This window comes from Sphaerodactylus townsendi, linkage group LG16 (genome assembly GCF_021028975.2).
Source record: "Sphaerodactylus townsendi isolate TG3544 linkage group LG16, MPM_Stown_v2.3, whole genome shotgun sequence".
NCBI classification, from domain to species: domain Eukaryota; kingdom Metazoa; phylum Chordata; class Lepidosauria; order Squamata; family Sphaerodactylidae; genus Sphaerodactylus; species Sphaerodactylus townsendi.
In genome coordinates, this window is record NC_059440.1 from 12,198,451 (window position 1) to 12,219,904 (window position 21,454).

The 21,454-nt window shown below is 46.4% G+C and overlaps 1 protein-coding gene across 7 annotated transcripts in view; it reads right to left on the reverse strand.

Annotated features, from left to right (window-relative positions):
- The window catches only part of AUTS2 (activator of transcription and developmental regulator AUTS2), an 821,199-nt gene that overhangs the window by 9,661 nt on the left and 790,084 nt on the right, over window positions 1-21,454 (reverse strand). For 6 of the 7 annotated variants that reach the window (XM_048518997.1, XM_048518995.1, XM_048518996.1 and 3 more), the window contains 7 exons: window positions 17,345-17,440; window positions 16,200-16,271; window positions 11,479-11,508; window positions 9,527-9,598; window positions 8,418-8,559; window positions 5,864-5,941; window positions 1,859-1,942 (listed from right to left, as the gene is read on the reverse strand). In XM_048518997.1, the coding sequence (XP_048374954.1) occupies window positions 1,859-1,942; window positions 5,864-5,941; window positions 8,418-8,559; window positions 9,527-9,598; window positions 11,479-11,508; window positions 16,200-16,271; window positions 17,345-17,440 (574 nt within the window). The remainder of the gene's footprint in view (window positions 1-1,858; window positions 1,943-5,863; window positions 5,942-8,417; window positions 8,560-9,526; window positions 9,599-11,478; window positions 11,509-16,199; window positions 16,272-17,344; window positions 17,441-21,454) is intronic. The other variant, XM_048518999.1, reaches the window with a different exon arrangement.

A 21,454-nucleotide genomic window follows, 5' to 3' on the forward strand; every position in this document is an offset into this window, starting at 1 on the left:
TTGACATGGTCTAGTGAAGCAACATTAGATCAAAGATGGCGGGGAGAAAAAGGCAGCGGGCAACCTAATTGGAGGTTGCACTGAAACAACAAGGAAGTAGAAGCAGGCAAAATAGCGGCTCAGTTCAAAACATTTTGTAGGGGGAGAATCCCTGTGCAAGCAAAAACAGTGGGAAAACCCCACTGCGAAGCAAACTGTGTGGGGTAAATCGTGCATGCAAAAAACGGCCAAAATGCCAAGGCAACTTGCACTGTTCATGAGACTGAGTGCTGCTCCAAACAGCAAGGTGGGAATGAGGACTCAGTCCCTCAAATCCACCTGGATAAGAATTTGGGATTGCCGCCAAGCCTGTGTGTGCTTCTCTTTCCCACTGCGATAACACAGGGAAGGAGGAGGATGGAACCTGGGGAAGCAGATTGGAAGACAAAACTACACAGGAGAGCTGTTGCCTTCATGACCCCCTTCTGGGGTTCCAAGGACCATCTACCAGGCCACGGATGGGGAAAAAAATGAATGGATTAGATCACAGGGGTCAAACTCGCGGCCTTCCAGATGTTAATGAGCTACAATTCCCATCAGCCCTTGCCAGTATAGCCAATGCTCATGTTGGGAAGGACTGATGGGAATTGTAGTCCATGAACATCTGGAGGGCCATGAGTTTGACACCCCTGGATTAGATGGTCCTGAGTCACGGGGTTGTTGTTTTTTCCTACTTATCCAGTTACATTCTGAGGAGGAAAAGTTTGCCCTTTGGTGGGGTTTCCCCGCGGCTTTGTCATCAGCTATAAAACTGGCTTTGTGGTCTTTTTAAGAAAAACGGCAAGGCTTAATTTATTCAGTTTTAAAATGTCTCTCAGGCCTTATTAAGATACCATGTATTCTTTTTAACAACTGACATTTTGGGAGGAGGAGAGGCATGCATTTATATCCCTATCTACAATTTCGTCTTTCCAGTTGGCAGCGGGGCCGGGGGGCCGGGGGGGAGCTAACTTTGTAAACAAGAAGATATTTAAGAGGTGGTGAGATGGTTAGATTATTAAACCAGAATTGTGAAGATCTGGGCTCAGATCTCCTGTTTGTCATCAGCCTCACTGTGGCCCCTTCTGCACCTGCAGAATAAGGCACTTTCAATCCACTTTCAATGCACTTTGCGGCTGGATCTTATGGTGCGGAATAGCAAAACCCACTTGCGAACAATTGCGAAAGTGGATTGAAAGTGCATTATTCTGCAGGTGCGGAAAAGGCCTGAGTGACGTTGAGCTAGCCTCTCATTCACTTTCTCAGCCTAGTTTACATCACAGATGTTAATAAGATAAAATGGGAAAAGGCAAACTATGTAGGCTATCCTGAGCTTCTTGAAGGAAGGGTGGGATACAAATGAGTTAGATAAATAGATCTGGGTGACTGGAGAATCCACTGGAACTATTTCCCCACCCCAAATATGTGGCCCACAGGAAAGTTACAGAGTCAGATCTAATTCACACCAAGGAAGCCAGCTAGCACATGAGCTGTTTCAATTCAGGCCAAAGGTGGAAGTCTCGCATGGCCAAACATATGATAAAAATTCCATGTATGAAAAAACTAGCACATCAGGCAAGAAAGTTTCAACGCATTCCTCTCCTTGGCATGCTAGCTTTCTTTGTGCAAAAAAACTGCATTCAGGACCATTCCAACCTGTAGTCTGATATAGGGCAGTTCGACCACCTTGGTGTGAATTGGGCCTTAGGAGAGTGCTCGGAGAGGTCAGAGCTCGTCTCAATGTCTTGTTGCATGTCAGAATTTAGCCCCAGGTTTGCACGCTTGACAATCAACCCCACCCCACCTTGTGGCAGGCAGAACTAGAGGAGCAATTACTCACTAACTGCAGGGTTCCCGAGTCCCCCGAAGGCATTGCTGCTCACAGCTGCGAGACTGGTGAACGTCGTGGGCCGATTAAAAGTGTCTGAAACCAAATGCAAAGATTCTAATGGGAAGGGAGTTATCTATGCCGAAGCGTAATTCAATTACAAGAGACACGCGGAGGCTGGATCAACAGCATCAGTGTTCTTGTAGAGGCATTTGGGTCTACCTGCCCTCACAGTCTTCTCGGCCTTAGCAGGATGGGCATGGGAGACAATTAGGGTCTACCTGGCTTCCCATGGATTCAGGCCTTCCTTGGCTTGCTGAAAACCTATTCCTATATCAGCCTCATTTTTAGGAAGGAGTTTTGTTTTAAAGGTGTACCCTGCCTCCTTTTTCCAAATTCACTTTCATACTATCTGGGCTCTTTTTCCTTTTAAAAAGGTGATGGGGGACAGGAAAGTCCCATAATTGCAACAGTGGTGTGGAGGGAAAAGATAGCTGCCTTCTCAGAAAGACGCAGTGACGGGCCTGGCCCTTGAAGGGCTTGCAGTGAGAAGAAGAAGAGAGAAGAGTTTGGATTTATACCCCCCATTTCTCTCCTGTAAGGAGACTCAAAGGGGCTGACAAGCTCCTTTCCCTTCCCCCCCCTCACAACAAACACCCTGTGAGGTGGGTGGGGCTGAGAGAGTTCTGAAGAACCGTGACTAGCCCAAGGTCACCCAGCTGGCATGGGCTGAGAGTGCACAAGCTAATCTGGTTCCCCTGATAAGCCTCCGCAGCTCAAGTAGCAGAGCGGGGAAATCAAACCCGGTCCCCCAGATTAGAGTGCACCTGCTCATAACCACTACACCACCCTGGGTCTTGAAGGCAGGGGAGGAACTAGCCACCTGGGAAGCAGCTCCAGCTGCCAAGTGAACCAGCTGTATACCCGGAGGAGAGATCTCCTGTCTGAAAGGATGGAAGTCTGAACAGGACATGTGTGGCTTGAAGAGCCACCTTCATAAGAGGCTGGGAGCTGGTCGCTGAAGAAGCACCAACGTTTTGTTTCCGAGCTGAAGCAAGGAGAAGACCCTGGGTGGCTAACTCCCTCCCTCCCTCCCCCACACACAATAGGTCTCCGTAGTTACTGCATCCTCCAGGTCCTGTGAAAAACGTGGAACGTCAGCATTCCCCATCTCGAGGCACAGCAGTGCCTTGAGGAGATGCTAGCCAAGTTCTGCCTTGATTGGACAGCCACCACCCAGGTGGCCCAAGATCCCTCTTGCTGTGGTGAATGTCGTAGTATGGCTGGGACAGCCCTCCCGTGCTTGGCTGGTTCCTTCCTTCTTAGGGGCCAAGAAAGGGCTCCACAGGCATTTGGGTAAATTTTCTCTCTCTGGTAGGGTGGCTAATGCTGGAAGTCTGGGGGCAGAATTTGGGGAGGGGAATGGGCTCCATGGGGACACGATGCTCTCGATTCTGCCCTCTGAAGCGGCCATTTCCTCCTGGGGAACTCCACTGGCGTTCCTGCCTAGGGACATGGGGTACCCCTTGTCCCGAGCTATCGATTGAGGTCCGCGATGGGAGGGCCAAAACATCCTCCTACACAGCGAGGGATTGAGCAAGCCCTAGAAAGCAGGCACTGAAGCAGCCGACTGCTCCCAGTGCCTGTCGTAGCCCCGCCCACTCTGCACGGTGGCCTGGAGTGTCCAGGGGCGGGGAGAAGTCCCACTGGGCTCCCAGGAGCAGGACTAGAGGGCTCCGCCTCACCTAACTCTGACCGAGCGTGCCTTATTCACGTTAAAGTAAATGTGGCATGACTCAGAAGCCTTCTCCCGGCAGCAGGCACAGGAAAAGGCAAGTTGAGCAAGGAGCCCAGAAGCAGCAGAACTGAAGATGATGCTGACGTTTGCTTGGTAAACCTTCAGATGGGGGGTGACTTGTGAGAGATTTACATGCTTAAAAGTTAATTCCCACTTGCACTGGCTTGGAGCTGTTTCTCAGGCTAGCAGCCTACCTCACAGGGTTGGTGTGAGGACACAATTAGGAAAGAGTTGGTGGGGAGAAAGCCATGTATGTTTTGCTGGTGGTGGGAGGTGTTTTGTGAGCTGGTGCAAAAATCATTGTTTGGTCATTGTGGGGGAGGGTGGTCGTCCATACCTGGGGTGGGGGGGCACCAAACTCAGATTTTGTCCCCGGGCTGCAGTTTGCCTAGATTCGCCCCTGGGGAACTCTCTCTGTAGTCTCGAGATCAGCTGTAATTCCAGAAGAACTCTGAGCTCCACCTGGAAGCTGGAAATCCTATTCTTATCAGGGGATATATGCTAAACATTCAGACAAAGCTGGCTCTCAGGTGCTTTCCTGATGATCTCCATTCCCCCCTGGACAAAGCACTCCAGATTAGCGGACCCTTGGCCGAGCTGCATTAAACCTCACAGCGCTCAACAACTCCTGTGAGGCATCGTGTTGACCCTCTGAATTGAGCCAGACCCCAGTCTGCAGTTCACCCTACTATTTTTTGATGTGGAGAAGATGGCAGGAGACAAATTATTCGATGCCGTTTAAGCATAAAGAAATGGTCTTCTTGCAATTGTTTTTTTAACTGTTTTACAGGACTGCGGTTCTTAACAATGGCAAAGGCTGTTTTTAAAAAGGACCCGGTGAAGTCATGGAAGAAAGATCCCAGGGTGATTCTGAGCCATGACAAAACCTCCATGTTTAGAAGCAGTCTATCTTTGATAGGCGGTTTTTAGGGAACATCATAGGGCAGTGATGGCGAACCTTTTCGAGACCGAGTGCCCAAATGGCAACCCAAAACCCACTTATTTATCGCAAAGTGTTAACATGGCAATTTAACCTGAATACTGAGGTTTTAGTTTAGAACAGGGGTAGGGAACCTGCGGCTCTCCAGATGTTCAGGAACTACAATTCCCATCAGCCCGAGTCAGCATGGCCAATTGGCCATGCTGGCAGGGGCTGATGGGAATTGTAGTTCCTGAACGCCTGAAAAACGCAGGATTCTGGACTAAGCGGTTGGCTCTGGTGGCGTTACTCGGGAGTAAGCTCGGTGGAAGTTGGTGGCTTTGCTTTGAAGCAACTGTGCAACTCTTCGAACGGGTGAATCGCAACCTTAGGAGGGTTTACTTAGAAGCAAGCCCCGTTGCCAGCAACCGAGCTTACTCCCAGGTAAAGGATCGCGCTTTAGTTCTTCGCATGAAAATCAGTGGGGTTTAACAGTGCTTAACAGGGTTACCTACACTGCGTCCCCAAAACTAGGTCTTAGGTTTAATTCTAATAATCAAGCCCAGAGGCCCAGGCCAGCCTAGATGTGTGGGGAGGGCGATTCCTCCCCCACATGATGAACTCTGTGTGCGCGCACCCACAGAGAGGGCTCTGAGTGCCACCTCTGGCACCCATGCCATAGGTTCGCCACCACTGGCATAGGGAGAGGTTTTGGCTTCTGTGCCCTGCCCTTTCAAGGGCATGTGTGAGAAATATGATTCTGGCCTCAGCAGACCTTTGGTTCTGATCTGGAATGGCTAGCACTTGCTGGATCTTATTAGTGGGAGGGGGCAAATTTATCTGCCCACTTCATCATGCATAACCCCCTATGGGGAAATCATTAAAAGACAGAGGTAGTGGTGCGCTGAACCGTAATAAGAATGTCTGTATGGGAAACTGAGGCTGAAGGCTTCTGGGTTCCTTTCCATGTAGAATTAGCCTGCAGCTAATATCCTTTACGTGGATATTAAAACAGGAGTTGCTAAATTCTTGTTCACATTTCTTTCAAGATATCAAAACTCTTTATGAACTCTGAGACAACAGAATGCCCCCAGCTATATTTGAGATCAGGGATGATAGAATCATGTCATGAGAAATGGGAAGTGGTGTATTATAGAATCACAGGTTCCGGTCCACAAGGAGTTGTGGAAATTAGAAAGAATATCTACCCCCTCAATGCCCCACCAATGCAACAAGTAACGTGAAATTCTCTCAAGCACAACAGTCTCGCCGTTAGACCAACTTGGTGGTTTCTACTTACCTAAGTGTGCAGCTGGATTGAGGAAGTTGCTGTGATGAGGCGGAGGGCCGAACGGGGGTCCGGTGGGATGGGCAGCACCTACCGAAACAAATTCAAAGCAAGCACCACCTGAGTAGGGGATTAGAAACCATTGACTGTGCTCTTCTTTGTTTTGGGGGGTCCAACCATATGTAACAATGGAGTTCTGTGACTGAAAATACCAAAGGTGGTTTTTTTCCCGGCTCTAAAAGGGAGCCATAAGAGGCTCACAATGCATCATGGTCAAGGGATGAGGGAAAGATTTTTTTTAATAATCCCTTTTCCTGCTCAAAAATGCCCCCTTCCTGATGTTTTTAGTCTTGATAGACAATCTTGAGGCATAAAGATTTGTTATTACCTTTATTAAAAGCTGACCGACCAGTTGGTTATGTATTAACAAGCCCCCCCCCCTCCCCACAGTCTCATGATACTGGGTCTCCATTGAGTCATTTTCATAATTTGTTTAAAAACTGTTTTATTGGTTTTTTAAATATATTTGTACTTTCTTTGTTATATAAAGTATACAAGAAGATACTTAGTACGTACATTCAGAAGTCAGTTAACTAGAAATAAGCAAATTTGGTGGTGAAACTACGATATTATATGAAAGTCTTGGTATGTCTGTAATATGGTATCACGACATACAAAACTCAATAAAATTATAATTAAAAAAATAATAATAGTGGGTCTCAAAATGTAAGGTGAAGCCACCAAGAAGAAAAGTTTAATTTTCGTGAAAGGGAGGGGTGGCCTTTTAGGTCTAATAAAATTAGAATTAAGATGTCAGTTTACTGGAGTATAACTGATGTAAATCAAAGATAACTGTCTGTCTTGTAAATGCAAATTTCAACCATGCATGGTTATGATCCATATCGGGATATAACCCTTCCACCCCTGATTGGCTAAACTAAGTGAAACCATCCCCTTCAGTGTTGCGAGTGATTTAAAGAGGACAAAATAGATGGGTACCTTATATACTCGCATACGACTTTTTCAGCACATTTTTTGTGCTGAAAAAGGTCCCCCTCGACTTATACGCGAGTATATACGGTATTTCTTTATTTCTTTAAAAGGCAACATCAAAATTAGAAGCCTTATCTGGATTTGTGAAACAGTACCATAATGTACTGAGGTGGCCCCAATCCACACAAGGAGTCACATGAGGGCGACACTGACCTTAGAAAAGATGCTGTGGAGATCTGATCATAGATGACACCAGGGTCTTGTCAGTTTTGACCCCAAGAAAAAAAGGGATCAACAAACCCAGATCCCTTCTATTCAACATGAAGGCTACAGATTCGGCTGTTTCGAATGCATTGGTAGTACAAATAAAGCCCTTCACAAAATAGGCTTTACGTGCATACAAATGTTTTAAATCCACTATCCAGATCCCTTTTCATTCCTGTGCCAATACCATTCTTAGCAGTGTAATCTTAAACAGAGCGACACTCTTCTAGCTTGACTAATTTCAGTGGGCTTAGAAGGATTTAACTCTGTTTGGGATTGCCCCGGAGGACACTTCTAGAAGGATAAGGCAGAGGAAGTGTTACATAGCAAAAATTTATGCATATTTGCAGTATCAAGTGGCAATGCATCATTAATCAAAAGACTATAGGCAGAACATTCATTGTTGCATGATGCCAATTCAAAAAAGCTCAGCGCACTGCAGAGAGACCGCTTGTGATGACCACTCTCTTTTTCCTTTGAGAATAAATAAGGTATGTGCAAAATACTGTGTATTCCTTTTTTTCTTTCCAAGGTATATATTGCTGCCACCAGGAATTTAATTCCACCCCCCTTTTAACATTTCTCCTAAAATATTATGTCTGAGCACTAAAGTGGTTTCAAAGGTCTATGCGGTCCTGAGAAAGAAACCCTTGTAAGTTACCAGTGTAGGATTCCAGGTTGGTTTGAACAAATTGAGTTTCTGGTTGTTGTGAGTTTTCTGGGCTGTGTGGCCGTGGTCTGGTAGATCTTGTTCCTAACGTTTCGCCTGCATCTGTGGCTGGCATCTTCAGAGGTGTATCACAGAGAGAAGTCTGTTATACACTGTGCCCAGAGATACTTTAACTAGAGATGAAAAGGGCTGAACTTGGGGCCTTCTGAATGTGGCCTCAGCCAGATCTACCTCCCACTGGAATCTAGGCAGGGGTGTACCGCCCAGAGGGACATATGGGGTCACAGTGTATAACAGACTTCTCTCTGTGATACACCTCTGAAGATGCCAGGCGAAACGTTAGGAACAAGATCTACCAGACCACAGCTGCACAGCCCGGAAAACCCACAACAACCAGTTGAATCCGGCCGTGAAAGCCTTCGACAATAAATTGAGTTTCTATTTATGTATTTTCTTTAGCTTAATGGTTACAAGCAATTGATCTCTACAATGATTAAAACAATTTGAGGCAATAACGTCTGGCTGAGGTGACTTTCGCTGCACGCAAATCTACTCTCTCACTCTCTTATGTCTCCGTGGCCATATTAAGACTTGTCCCCACCCTCTCTTCCCCTACTTGCGCCATTTCCAAACACTCACTGGCTGCAGAGAAGAGGGTTGATGGTCGTGCAAGGTCGTGAGGATGATGGATGGCCCCAAAGAGACTGGGACCTGGTGGCCTGCTTAGAAATTCAGGTTTCAAGCCAAAGTCCAGTTTATGGGGATCCGATTGCATCTGTTTCTGAAAGAGAGAAAAAGAGGGGCATTTTAAGGAGGTTTCTTCGGAGGCCTACGAAAGAAGCGAAGAGGAGACGATGAGAAATAACACGTTGACATACATTAGCAGCTTTTGTTGTTATGCTCCAAACTTTGATCCAACTGGCTCAATACTGTCTGCTCTGACTGGCAGCAACTCTCCAAAGTCTTGGGCAAAGAAAGGTCACTTCAAGCACTTTGTGCCTGAAATTCTTTAACTAGAGATGAAAAAGGGCCCATGCATATGCACCTTTGGGGCTTCTGAATGTGGCCTCAGGCAGATCTACCTCCCATTGGAATCTAGGCAGGGACGTACTGCCCAGGGGGACATATAGGGTCAAATGACCCTGGGCTGCGGCCATTTAGTTACATGGGGGGGCGCACACCCCTCCTCCTTCCCCTTGAGTCCATACACTGACTTCAAGACCTGGAACAAAACAAGTTGTTTGGGCATGGTGGGGGAGGGCGGCCGCCCATACGGGGGGCGGAAAACTCAGATTTTGCACCAGGCTACATTTTTTCCTAGATATGCCTGTAGATAACCCTAGATATTCCTGAATCAAGGGTTAGGTTCTTGATTGGTCAAAAATATATATGGTTAATGGACTGGTTAAATAACAATTGGGTGCTTTGGGTCAACACAATCAGCTGGATTCATTTTTTTTTATTTGCATGCATGCACTTCTGCAAAAACCCAACGCAGACCTGTTCTGCAGGCATCCGAGTTAAATCCGAGCTGCCAGGCTGAACGCGCCTGGTGATCAGCTCGCATCTGGTTGACGCCGTCAAATACGATAAGTTTGACTTTCCAACCTGTTCCCCAAGAACCTCACGAGATCCCTGGTTCTGATAACAAACCTGTGGCCCCTTGGGAGACTGGGTAACAAGAACCACAGTCACCTGTGATGGTTTGTCATCAGCATTCACTCTTAGGTCTGTGCAAGGAGACTCACCTTCACTTTCTGTTGATGGTGATAGATTTGCCAAGCAATATGAACATGCATCGCACACCACTTTCCTGGTTTCTGCAAAGGAAGGAAACCCACAAGGATGGTGAAGCCTACAGTGCCCAGAGTGTGAAGCCCTATGAAGAAAATTCATCTGTGCATTGACTCATTACGCAGGGAGGGAGAGCAGGCATAAGTGTTCTGCCTTGCTCTCCCCCACCCCACAAGAGAAGAAGAAGTTTGGATTTATACCCCACCTTTTTCTCCTATAAGAAGATTCAAGGTGGCTTAGCGGCGTAGTGGTTAAGAGCAGGTGGGCATGCTCTTAACCGGGTTTGATTCTGCTGCCTGAGCTGTGGAGGAACCGGGTTTGATTCTGCTGCCTGAGCTATGGAGGCTTATCTGGGGAATTCAGATTAGCTTGTGCACTCCAACACATGCCAGCTGGGTGATCTTGGGCTAGTCACAGTTCTTCTGAGCTCTCTCAGTTCCACCTACTTCACAGGGTGTTTGTTGTGAGGGGGGAAGAGGCAAGGAGATTATAAGCCCCTTTGAGTCTCCTATAGGAGAGAAAGGGGGGATATAAATCCAACTCTTCTTCTTCTTCTCCTCCTCTCCCCACAACAGACACCTTGTGTGGTAGGTGGGGCTGAGAGAGTTCCGAGGGAACTGTGACTAGCCCAAGGCCACCCAGCAGGAGTGCGGAAACCCATCTGGTTCACCAGATAAGCCTCTGCCACTCAGGTAGAGGAGTGGGGAATCAAACCCGGTTCTCCAGATTAGAATCCACCTGCTCTTAACCACTACACCCCACTGGCTCTCATAACCTCTGCATGGAAATAGTGCCCATGGACATGCACCTTTTTTACAACCAGCAACAACCCATGTCACAGAAAATGGGAAGGGGGCATATGTCCGGCACTTCCCACCATGCAGAGGACTGTGATTGCACAGGGTTGGGAGTCAGTGCACTCATGTCTGATCCGCATCCTCCACAGTGGGCCAATGCATCTCACTGCAAAGGTAACACTGCTCCTAGAGACTCAACCCCTGTGGTAGCCAGCGTGGTGTAGTGGTTAAGAGCAGTGGACTCTAATCTGGAGAACTGGGTTTGATTCCCCACTTCTCCACATGAGCAGCAAACTTTTATCTAGTGAAATGGGTTTGTTTTCCCCGCTCCTTCAATAGAAGCCTGAGGTGTCCTTGAGCTAGTCACAGTGCTCTTCGAACTCTCTCAGCCCCACCTATCAAGATCGTGTGGGAATTTCGAATCCAAACGGATAAACTGTCGGCACATAACACACCGAGCATCACAGTGATCGAGGACAAGAAAGTGACCATCATCGACATAGCAGTACCTGGTGACAGCAGGGTCGATGAAAAACAACATGAGAAGGTCATTAAATGCCATAATTTGAAAATCGAGATTCAGCAACTATGGAACAAACCAGCTGAAGTCGTCCTAGTGGTCACTGGCACTCTGGGCGCCATTATGAAAACATTAGGGTGGCGCTTGAAACATCTTCAAATTGACAAAATCAACATCGGTCAGATTCAGAAGGCAGCCCTGCTGGGATCGGCACACATACTACACCAATGCATTATATGTCCTAGGCCAGTGGTGGCGAACCTTTGGGACTCCAGATGTTATGGACTACAATTCCCATCAGCCCCTGCTAGCATAGCCAATTGGCCATGCTGGCAGGGGCTGATGAAGTAATTGTCTCCATAAGTCTGGAGTGCCAAATTACTCCTGCGACCTCCTTCGACCTCTGAAGAGTGAGCTCAAATTGTAATGAAAGGCCAACCACCAGATAAAGAACTGGCAGCTGTGATATTAAACAAGACAGTAATAATAATAATAATAATAATAATAATAATAATAATAATAATAATAATAATAATAATAATTTTCATGAGGAAGCAAAAACAAACAAACAAACAAGGATCCTGCTTACCCTCAACATGGGCCTGAATGGATCGGTCAACTGCAACGAGAAACAGAGATGGAAAAAATTAGTTGAAATTTAGTTTTCACACCCATCACTCATACAATGACTAGTCTAATTAAATCGTTACATTTGCACTGTTTCGTTGAGGGTGGGGGGTGGGAATTAAACTATTTGCATTTTGATTTCAACTGTAAGGCATTTTTTATTACAAAAAAAGCAAATTACCCCTGCCCTTTTGCCTTTATCCCTCCTCCTATTCTTAATATGTATGAAGTGTTGACAAACCACCAAGTGTTGACAAACCACCCAAAAAAGATTCTGCCTTCCAGCCTTCTTATTAAAATCTTTCAATATTGTAAAATGGGAAATGCTTTAGTGACAAAATAGCTTTTCTTTTTTTACTTGGCTGATTTGCAAACACTGTTGAAAATATTGGGGAAGGGGTAACGGGCACCGTTTTGGAACTAGGGAAAATCGGGGCTGGATTGTCCATGCACAACTGTCCACACAAAGTGTTAGGAGTGGGCACGTCCTCTCTCGTTTTCCCCCTTTAAAACAACCTCCGAGTCACTTGATTATAAGATTGGAAAAGACAATACAGACTGCCATGGATTGGTTGTTCTGCGATGCATCACCTTAGACTTAAAAGATTTTTCACACTGGAACAAATGTGGATAAAGAATATTTACACAAGACAGTTGCTGATTCCCTCCCTCCCCACCCGCCAGCAGCCAGAGAAATATTCGGCACATTTTGCTTTTTCTTTGGGGTTTCATTTTGATTCCGTAAGAAAATGGCAAAAGACCAATTTGTAGGGGATTCTAATGGGTGATTCTCTTGCTGTGTTTTTAAGACAGTGGAGAAAAAAGTTACTCAGGTGGCTGGACTTTACAGTCCACTTGTCCTGCAAGTGGCTCACCAATTACAAGCGGCATACTGCAGCGTTTGGTTAAAAGTCCATTTTAAAACAAGAGTTGTGAGTTTAATTTTTTTTTGTGCACGTTCATGCAGTGCTGCTGGGCAGTCGAGGCCGGAAATGCCTAGGCCGGCTTGTGATGGCCAGCATACAAAATCCCAAATTTTAATTTCTAGTTCAATTTTAATTAGTGGTAAATTAGTTGGTTCGCTGGTTGTTTACAAGGCAAACCCTCGTCTCCCCCCTCCCTCCAGGGCTGCGTGAGAAATGGTCACATTGGGGTTAAAACGTCCAACTGGGACACTCCCATTCAAATTCCTGCTCTACTACGGAACCTTGCTGGGTGATCTCCCCCCCCCCCCAACCTTTATTAGGCATTTAAAATAGAGCGTTACCAGACATTTATAAAGTACAAATCAAGAGTACATTCAAAATGCAGACAGAAAGACTGTATATAGCAGTATACATTACTTAGAAAGTTCTGTCACTTGTAAAATAAATTTTGCTACTTTTTCCAAGAGAATGACATCCGTATTGTTTAACAGAAGCTCCACAACAGAACTGTCAGAGTCTCTTTCAGATTTGTCTAGGGCCAGCCTGGGAGAGAAATTCCTAATGCCCACATATCTCAGACAGTCGAGTATAATGTGGGCAAGAGTCTCCACTTGGTTTTTACAGCGTGGACAAACCGGATCCTGGAGAGGGATGGATAAGTAACGACCCTTTGTAATGGCTGATGGGAAAGTGTTGGATCTGGCCCTTGTGATAATCCAACTCTGTTGGGGTTCGGTTAATAATTCAAGATATTTGGCTATGTGCCCCTGTTCCGGTATTAACTAGGTGATCTCATTGGGCCAGACACTCTCTCGGCCTGACATATTTTCACAGGCTGTTGTGAAGATGAATGAAAAAGAGAATGATGGGAATTGCTTTCCCAGTGGGGAGACAAGCAGGGTACAAATAAAGCAAATACATTGTAAAGAAGAAGAAGAAGAGTTTGGATTTATACCCCGCCTTTTTCTCCTGCAGGAGACTCAAAGGGGCTTACAATCTCCTTGCCCTTCCCCCCTCACAACAAACACCCTGTGAGGTAGGTGGGGCTGAGAGAGCTCCGAGAAGCTGTGACTAGCCCAAGGTCCCCCCAGCTGGCGTGTGTGGGAGTGCACAGGCTAATCTGAATTCTCCAGATAAGCCTCCACAGCTCAGGCGGCAGAGCTGGGAATCAAACCCGGTTCCTCCAGATTAGATACACAAGCTCTTAACCTCCTATGCCACTGCTGCTCCTAAAACGTGAACACTATGGACAGCAAGTCCAGTGTAGCAATTAGAGTATTAGATTAGGGCCCTTTCTGCACAGCAAACGTAAAGTGGGTTGCAGGGGGAATAGATTAACCCATTGTAGCCCCGGGCCATTTGCATGCTGGGTGTCCCATGGTCAGTGAGTGCATTGGCCAGGGCATGCGCCTTCACATGGAGGGACTCCCCTCCCCCACTCACTTCCCTCCGGTGTGCATAGCTACGAAGCCTGGCAGGCATGGATCTCCACAGCCATGCTGCCACCCCTGTGCCCCTTTGTACCTATGCAGCAGAGGCGAAGACTAAAAAAAAGGGAACCACGGCCATGAAATGTGCTTCCCGGGGCAGCCATTCGCTTGGCTGCAGCTGCAATCCATGTTAAAACAAAAGAATCGCAGATAGTGCAATTCTTGAAAAACCCAGGTTGGGGTGGGGGTGGGGGAAACACGGAGCAGACTCACATTAGGAGCAGGGTCTGTGTGAAGTTCCCCCGCCAAACGGGTTTTATACCATGGCTAGCCTGCATTTATTGGCCCGTGCAGAAGGGGCCTAGGATGTGGGAAATCCAAGTTCGAAAGCCCACTCTACCACAAAAGCTCTCTGGGTGGTTTCCATCTTTTGCATGTCCTTGTCTCTTCCTCCAGCCCCACCTCTTCCCCTAGCTCTATAAACATTTAGTGTTCCTCAATGTCTCACGTGCCACCATGTGTGCCCCTCCCCCCAACACCAACGCTGCAGAAAATGGTGAACTGTTTCAGGAATGTGTCAGGAAACATCCCTTTTGTCTCTGGACATTCAGCTCACTTATTCTCATCACAGAACTTGGATCTTCTGATTGAAGATACAGAACAAAAAGTTTGTAGACCTTGAGGACCAGGGCTGATTCAAAGTGGGGCCAGGAGATACTTAAGTGTGTAAAGGTTGAGGGCATGCTCAATTGAATGTTTGGCTTTCCCTCCCTTCTGTGCCAACTGGAATATCATTTAAGAGAATTGACCTATGGCCTTAGAGGCCCAGATTCAAACTCATACTCACCCCAGAAGCTTCCTGGGTGGGCCTGGGACCAGTATCTTTCTTTTAGACCAGAGTTCTGCAACCTGTGGCTCTCCAGATGTTCACGGACCACAATTCCCATCAGCCCCTGCCAGCATGGCCAACTGGCCATGCTGGCAGGGGCTGATGGGAATTGTAGTCCATGAATATCTGGAGAACCACAGGTTGCAGACCCCTGTTTTAGACTAATCCAGGGGTAGGGAACCTGCGGCTCTCCAGATGTTCAGGAACTGCAATTCCCATCAGCCTCTGTCAGCATGGCCAATTGGCCATGCTGGTAAAGAACTGATGGGAGTAACAGTTCCTGGTATCTGGAAACATCTGAACCCCAGACTGTTTATTTCATAAGGTTGTTGAGAGGATAAAATGGAGAAGAAAACTGTGCACCACTTTGAACGATGGGATAAATAAAAGTTGGGATATACAGACAGACCTGTGGCTTCCTCCTTCCCTAGACGTTTTCTCCTGCTTCCTACCTTGGTTATGCCCAGGCCTGGTCTTAAGTTTACAAAGCCAGAAGCAAAGTCCTAAGGACCAGCCTGTATCCCTACATCCCCATCTTCCGCCTGAACCAGCCGTCTTGCTATAGAAGCTCAAAGCTTTGTTGTTCAGAAAAATAAAAGGAAGAAAATTGCTAATGATAAAGTTTGAGCATTAAGCATTCCAAGAGGTGCTGAAGATCTTCTAAGGTGCATCAATCAATAGCACCAGGATGATGTGGGATCAATATAGCTGCACACCTCAAACACACGCAAATCATCAGCCTGAACTTTGATGAACGTGAAGATGCTCAGGGACAGAGGTGAATTGTTTCGTTCCTTTGACTGGGGTACGGCAAGAAGGGATGAAAGGAATAGCTTTTTGATTGCACGTTCTAGAGCACAATGGGCTCCAAATGTATTGTTTGGTCTCATGACCTATTGCAGCTCCATGGAAACAAAGAAGATGATGGTTTGCCGTTAACAGCAATGGCCACAGCTAGGACTACAAGGTACATTAAGTGTCTTGGATTGACCAGGGGTGTCAAACCCGCGGCCCTCCAAATGTTCATGAACTACAATTCCCATCAGTCCCTCCCAACATGAGCATTGGCTATACTGCCAAGGGCTGATGGGAATTGTAGTTCATGGAAATCTGGAGGACCGCAAGTTTGACACCTGTGAATTAGACCATTCATCCATCTGGGCCCACTGTTATCCACTCTGAATGGAGGGGATCCTCCTGGATCTGAGATTCAGTCCTCTCCAAGCCCAGCTCTTTGGCACATCTATTAACAGGAGATGCTGGAGATAGGAGATAGGTACATGACAGAATCGATGGAGGCCCACTGACATGAACGCTCCAGACTTCATCATGTGCAAAAGGCCTACACAGAAAACAAGAGGCTAAGAAAACCTGCGCAGCTCCATCTCGTTAGAACCAAAGGGCATTTCATTTTCAGATGTAATCTTTCAAGACTTACCCGGGGATCTTTCTGCAGAAGGGTATGTGGGACAGCCCCAGGTCTTGCTGCGACATCGATAGGATTAGATGTCTACAAGTGTTATTTTAAAAAAAAGTCAGCTCTGCAAATGCATGTTCAAACGTTAGAAGTTTTGCAATAAGCATATATATATAAAACACAGTCAGGGGTTTTCTTTGGCAGGGAGTGACATACCAAACGTAGTGCCAAAAGCAGAACTGCATATCCAAACAGGATTTATACCAACACCCTAGAATCTGTGGTGGGATTCAGCAGGTTTGCACCACTTTGGCGGAACTGGTTGTTCAAATGGGGCTTGTAAACAATCAGTTGTTGAATTATTTGAATTCCACCACTGGAACCGGTTGTTAAATTATTTGAATCCCACCACTGCCTAGAATAAAACGTTTGGATTCATCTTGGTATAATATGTACCCACTGATCCAACCATCTTGGTCACATCTATATTACATCTAGATGAATCCATTATCTGAAGATGTCGGTGGCTCCCAGACAGGGCTTGGTGGGTGGTAGCACCCCCTTCTCTGGAGTGACTCCTGCAGAGAGCTGCCTGATGTCTAGTCTGCAAAGGCAACAGGTGAAATGCTTCTTTTTCTCAGTTTCCTGCCAGAGGTTTGAGCGCTTGTGTGGTGCAACAGCTAGAGTGTTGAAAACCGTCACTTGAGAAACAGAGTCCTATACAACATTAAACCAATATGACGATTTTGCCCAAGCAAATCCTGAACAGCCTGATTGATGTGGATCAGAGAGCCTTTGCTAATGAACCACAATCTACATATTTAAGAATCTCGAGTTGTTCAGCACGCTCGTGTACAGATTGTACAAACTGAGCTCAGCATGACTGTCTCAATGGGTGTGTGTGTGTGTGAAAATTCTAGCAAAAAACAGAAAGGATAAGACTGGAGTTATCTTTGCTTCCTACCCAACTTGCAGGAAATTCTGAGATTGTGTGCCTCTTCAAAAAAGGGGAAGGGTCTTGGAAATGCCCTCTGGGAGGACCACGCCCTCTTCTTCAGTCCCAGCTTGGGTGATATCTTCAAGAGTTTGGGTAACGCTGCCCATAGGAGATTCCCAACTATCAAGTCCGCTGCCCCCTCGCTACACACTACGAAGCCTCCACTTACCTTGGGTTGAAATGCTCCCTGCAGCGAGCCGAAAGGACCGGTTGGAGGAATCATGGGAGGGATTCCTGACACCGCCGGAGGGTAAGAGTGGAATAACTGTTAGAAAGGAAGGGGGGGAAATCTAATTAAGGATTCCAGGTTCATTATAAACACAATTTCAGTCAAGAGATGGGAGATTTCCACAAGGTGATTTCCACTCATGCAGCAGTGATCACTTGACGACCTGAAGATGTGAAGTCGTTGTGCACCACTGATGCTTATTGCCACTGCAGCCCACAAGCAGGTAAATGAGGGGCTGATATGTCTGGCCTAATGATAACACCGAGACATCACATTCTGACCTTGTTTGCTCATGATGAGAACAAACCAGGAAGCCTTCCTGCATCCTTTCCCAACCCAGCTCTTGTGTAGGGCAAAGACCAGAGGCTTCTAGTTTGGAACAAATGGATGTTTGTTAAGATGTGTTCTCCCTTTACCATCTTGGGAGCCTATAACATCTATACCGCCTCCTCTCCGGGAGAGGTCTTTTATCTACTGATAGTTTATATTGGACGTCATGTGACTGCATGGAACGCTGTAATTTTTATGTAACTTATGTATTTATTGATTGATTGATTTTAAATGTAACTGATATTGCTGTATTGTTTATGACGCTTGTTGTCCACCGCCCAGAGCCCTTAGGGGATGGGGCGGTCTACAAATATAATAAATAAATAAATAAATAAATAAATAAATAAATAAATAAATAAATAAATAAATAAATAAATGTCTGAATTGGGTGAACCTAGAAACAGAGGCATACTGGGGGGAAATCGCGCTCGGGGCAACACCTGCTCTGGGTGCCCCCCAGCAGTGCCCCCGTGCCTCACTTATCTTAGCTGGTGGCGGCGGTTTTGGGCAGTCTGGCAGGGCCAGGCCAAGGGATGCCTGGTGGCAGCCCTGCCAAACTGCTCCTTTAGCTGGCCGCTGGCTGAAGGAGCAGCCTGGTGGGGCTGGCCCGAGGGGTCCTGGTTCAACTGCAAGCGGCCAGATCATGAGCCTGCTGCAACCCACCAGGTGCCCCCCACATGATCCAATGGGGATGCTCGGGGTCATGTCCCTCTGGCAGATACGCCACTGCCTACAAACAGCAGAACTCCAACAGTGCCCTCTGAAGCAGAGTCACACCATTCAAAGCCCATTGACATCCATAGGCTTAGAAGGGGGTAAGTCCTTTGCGGGAAAATACGTTCTTCTGGTGCCCAAAATTCTACTTAAATGAGTCCAGAGCCTTTCAATGACACCTCTAATGCCAGAGTAATGAACTCTGCAATGGAGGACCACCTTCACTGGTAAAGGTAAAGATAAAGGAAGTCTCCTATGCAAGCACTGGGTCATTTACTGACCCATGAGGTGATTTCACTTCACAATGTTCACTAAGCGGACTATATTTGCTACTGCCTTCCTCAGCCATCTACACTTTACCTCCAGCAAGCTGGGAATGCCTTATACCAGGGGTCTGCAACCTGCGGCTCTCCAGTTGTTCATGGACTACAAATCCCATCAGCTCCTGCCAGCATGGCCAATTGCCATGAACATCTGGAGAGCCGCAAGTGGCAGCCCCCTGCCTTATACTGACTTCAGAAGGATGGAAGGCTGAGCCAACTACCGAAAACCGACTTCTGTTGGGATCAAACTCAGGTCGTGAGCAGAGCTCGGCCTGCAGAGCGTGGCAGCTTACCACTCTACCATGGTGCTCCACAATGGACCGAGGAGCAAAAGCTAGACGTCGGTCCCAAGCACAGGGTTTGTAGATAACAAAAACAGGACACAATTGGTCATTCAGTCCAATTCAGACATCAAGATAAACCACCCTTTGCCCCAAACTAGGATGACACAGGTTTCAATGCTTCAGTCATGAAGGGGGGAAAGCAGATAAACTTGAAAGCTTCTGGCCGCCCCAAACAAACAAAGGCAGTTGCATGCAGTCTCTGAAAGGAAAGAGATGATGGATATTCATCAGATACAAAGAGACAGGATGAAAAGAGGAAGATGTGAAGAGAAGAGCTCTGCAGTGTAAGAGCCAAGAGGCTGAGTGATGATTCCGCGCAGGCCAACAGCACAGTGATGGTGTTTAAGAAGGCAGATCGCTGAGTGGCATAGAAAAAGCACAGAGCAAAAACGATCACACCCCGGCTACATTAGATGGAGTGGTTAATGGTGAGTGAGGAACGGTTATTTTAGAACTTAAAAGCTTAGCAATTGATGGCCAACGACACTTCCCCGGGAGTATGCCTCATTGAATTATATGAGGCTTCTAAGTACTTGCTTAGGACTGCTCCTAAAGAGTCCGTGAATTCTCCTTTGACACAGGTGCCATTTGCAAGGAGGGAGACAAAACATAGGGCTGGATGCAGCCACCTTTTTTGCGTAACCTCACTCAATTCCTCTCCATTGTACAGCCCCCGTCTCACCTGGGCTTTCTATGTGCAGGTTCCATGATCCCCAGCATGGTCAAAGGGGACTCCTGCCTCCCTTTCTTAGCAGTAGAAAAGCTGACCAGATGCACCCCGATGAATTTTGTTTTGAAATGAGACTCAGATGCATTTACTATTTAGCTGATACTAAAGTGAGATCCAGGATTCCGCTCCCCAAACAGAACCAGGAATTTCTGAGTTCTAAAGGAAGAATATCTGTCAGAATTAAAAGTACGCACAGCTCCTAAAGCGCGGCAGCACTATTCTGTCACAATGAAATTTGTAAGGAGACACTCTCTTGCTATGTCCTCCTTTGCCCAGAGGGGTCTGCAACCTGCGGCTCTCCAGATGTTCATGGACGACAATTCCCATCAGCCCCTGCCACCGTGGCCAATTGGTCATGGTGGCAGGGGCTGATGGGAATTGTAGTCCATGAACATCTGGAGAGCCGCAGGTTGCAGACCCCTGGCCCAGATACTTATTTAAATACAAAGTTGAATATACAGAAGAAACAGAAAGACAAAACAAAACAAAAACCTACGGGGATCGAGTGGGATATAAATTTAATAATATTAAAATAAAATAAATAAACGCTTCGCAGCAATCTCTAACGATGTGTGTGTAAGAAAGAAGTGAATCTACGAAATCAGTTTCCAAAATGCAGCTAACTGGACTGATATCACCAGATAAGCCTCCACAGCTGAAGTGGTAGAGCAGGGAATCAAACCGGGTTCCCCAGATGAGAGTACACCTGCTCTTAACCACTACGCCATGCTGGCTCCCAGGTGTTCAAGCTGGAGATTCCAGGGACTGGACTTAGGCATGTGGTTTACCACCAACCCAGAGCGTCTTCCTCACATCACCTCTCACAGATAGGACTTGAAAGAGAAGTGTGATCAGAACTTCAACCCAATAATTCGAAGCCTTGGATATAATTTGAGAAAATGCCCCTGTGGATCTTTGCACATAGAAACAATAGAACATGTGCTTCTTCATGGTCAGTATTATAAAAATATATGTATTTGTTTTATTTCGCTACTGTTGTATAGATTCCCAGACCACATGGAACAACTTTATATTTCCATGCTGCTTCCAGGTACCAGTCCTGACATAACATGCCATGTGGCCACATTCTGAGTAGCAGTACTTGAAGCACGTGGTAGGATGATCTGTGCATTAAAGTAGCCTTAATGACTTGATAGTTATAGCCTCCAAATTACCCGTTTTATTCCTTATTATGTCTATCGCCATTTTATAGTTTTCAAAGTCTGTATTCCCCTTTAGTATTTTTGCTTTTATTGTTTCCTTTACACTCCCTTACTTTTTGTGTGCCTAATTTCCTTTTGCCAGCAGGTTTTGCTTTTTATTTCCTTTTAGATACTTATCTGCTGTTTTAATATGTGTCATCCACTATGTTTTATCCTTTATCTTATTTACCTCATGCTGGTCTGTGACCGTAATAAAGATTGACTTGACTTTCCCCCTACCCACAAGTGATTCCTTGAACATAACAAGGGAGAAGCCTTGAATTCATCAAATCAACTTCCCATAAAGTTCAAAGGGAAGGGGGATCCACATTTATATTTGGGGTGTTTTTTTGAGCATATGTGAACCGCAGGGCCTGTAAGACTGAGTTGTTCCACCGGGCATTTGG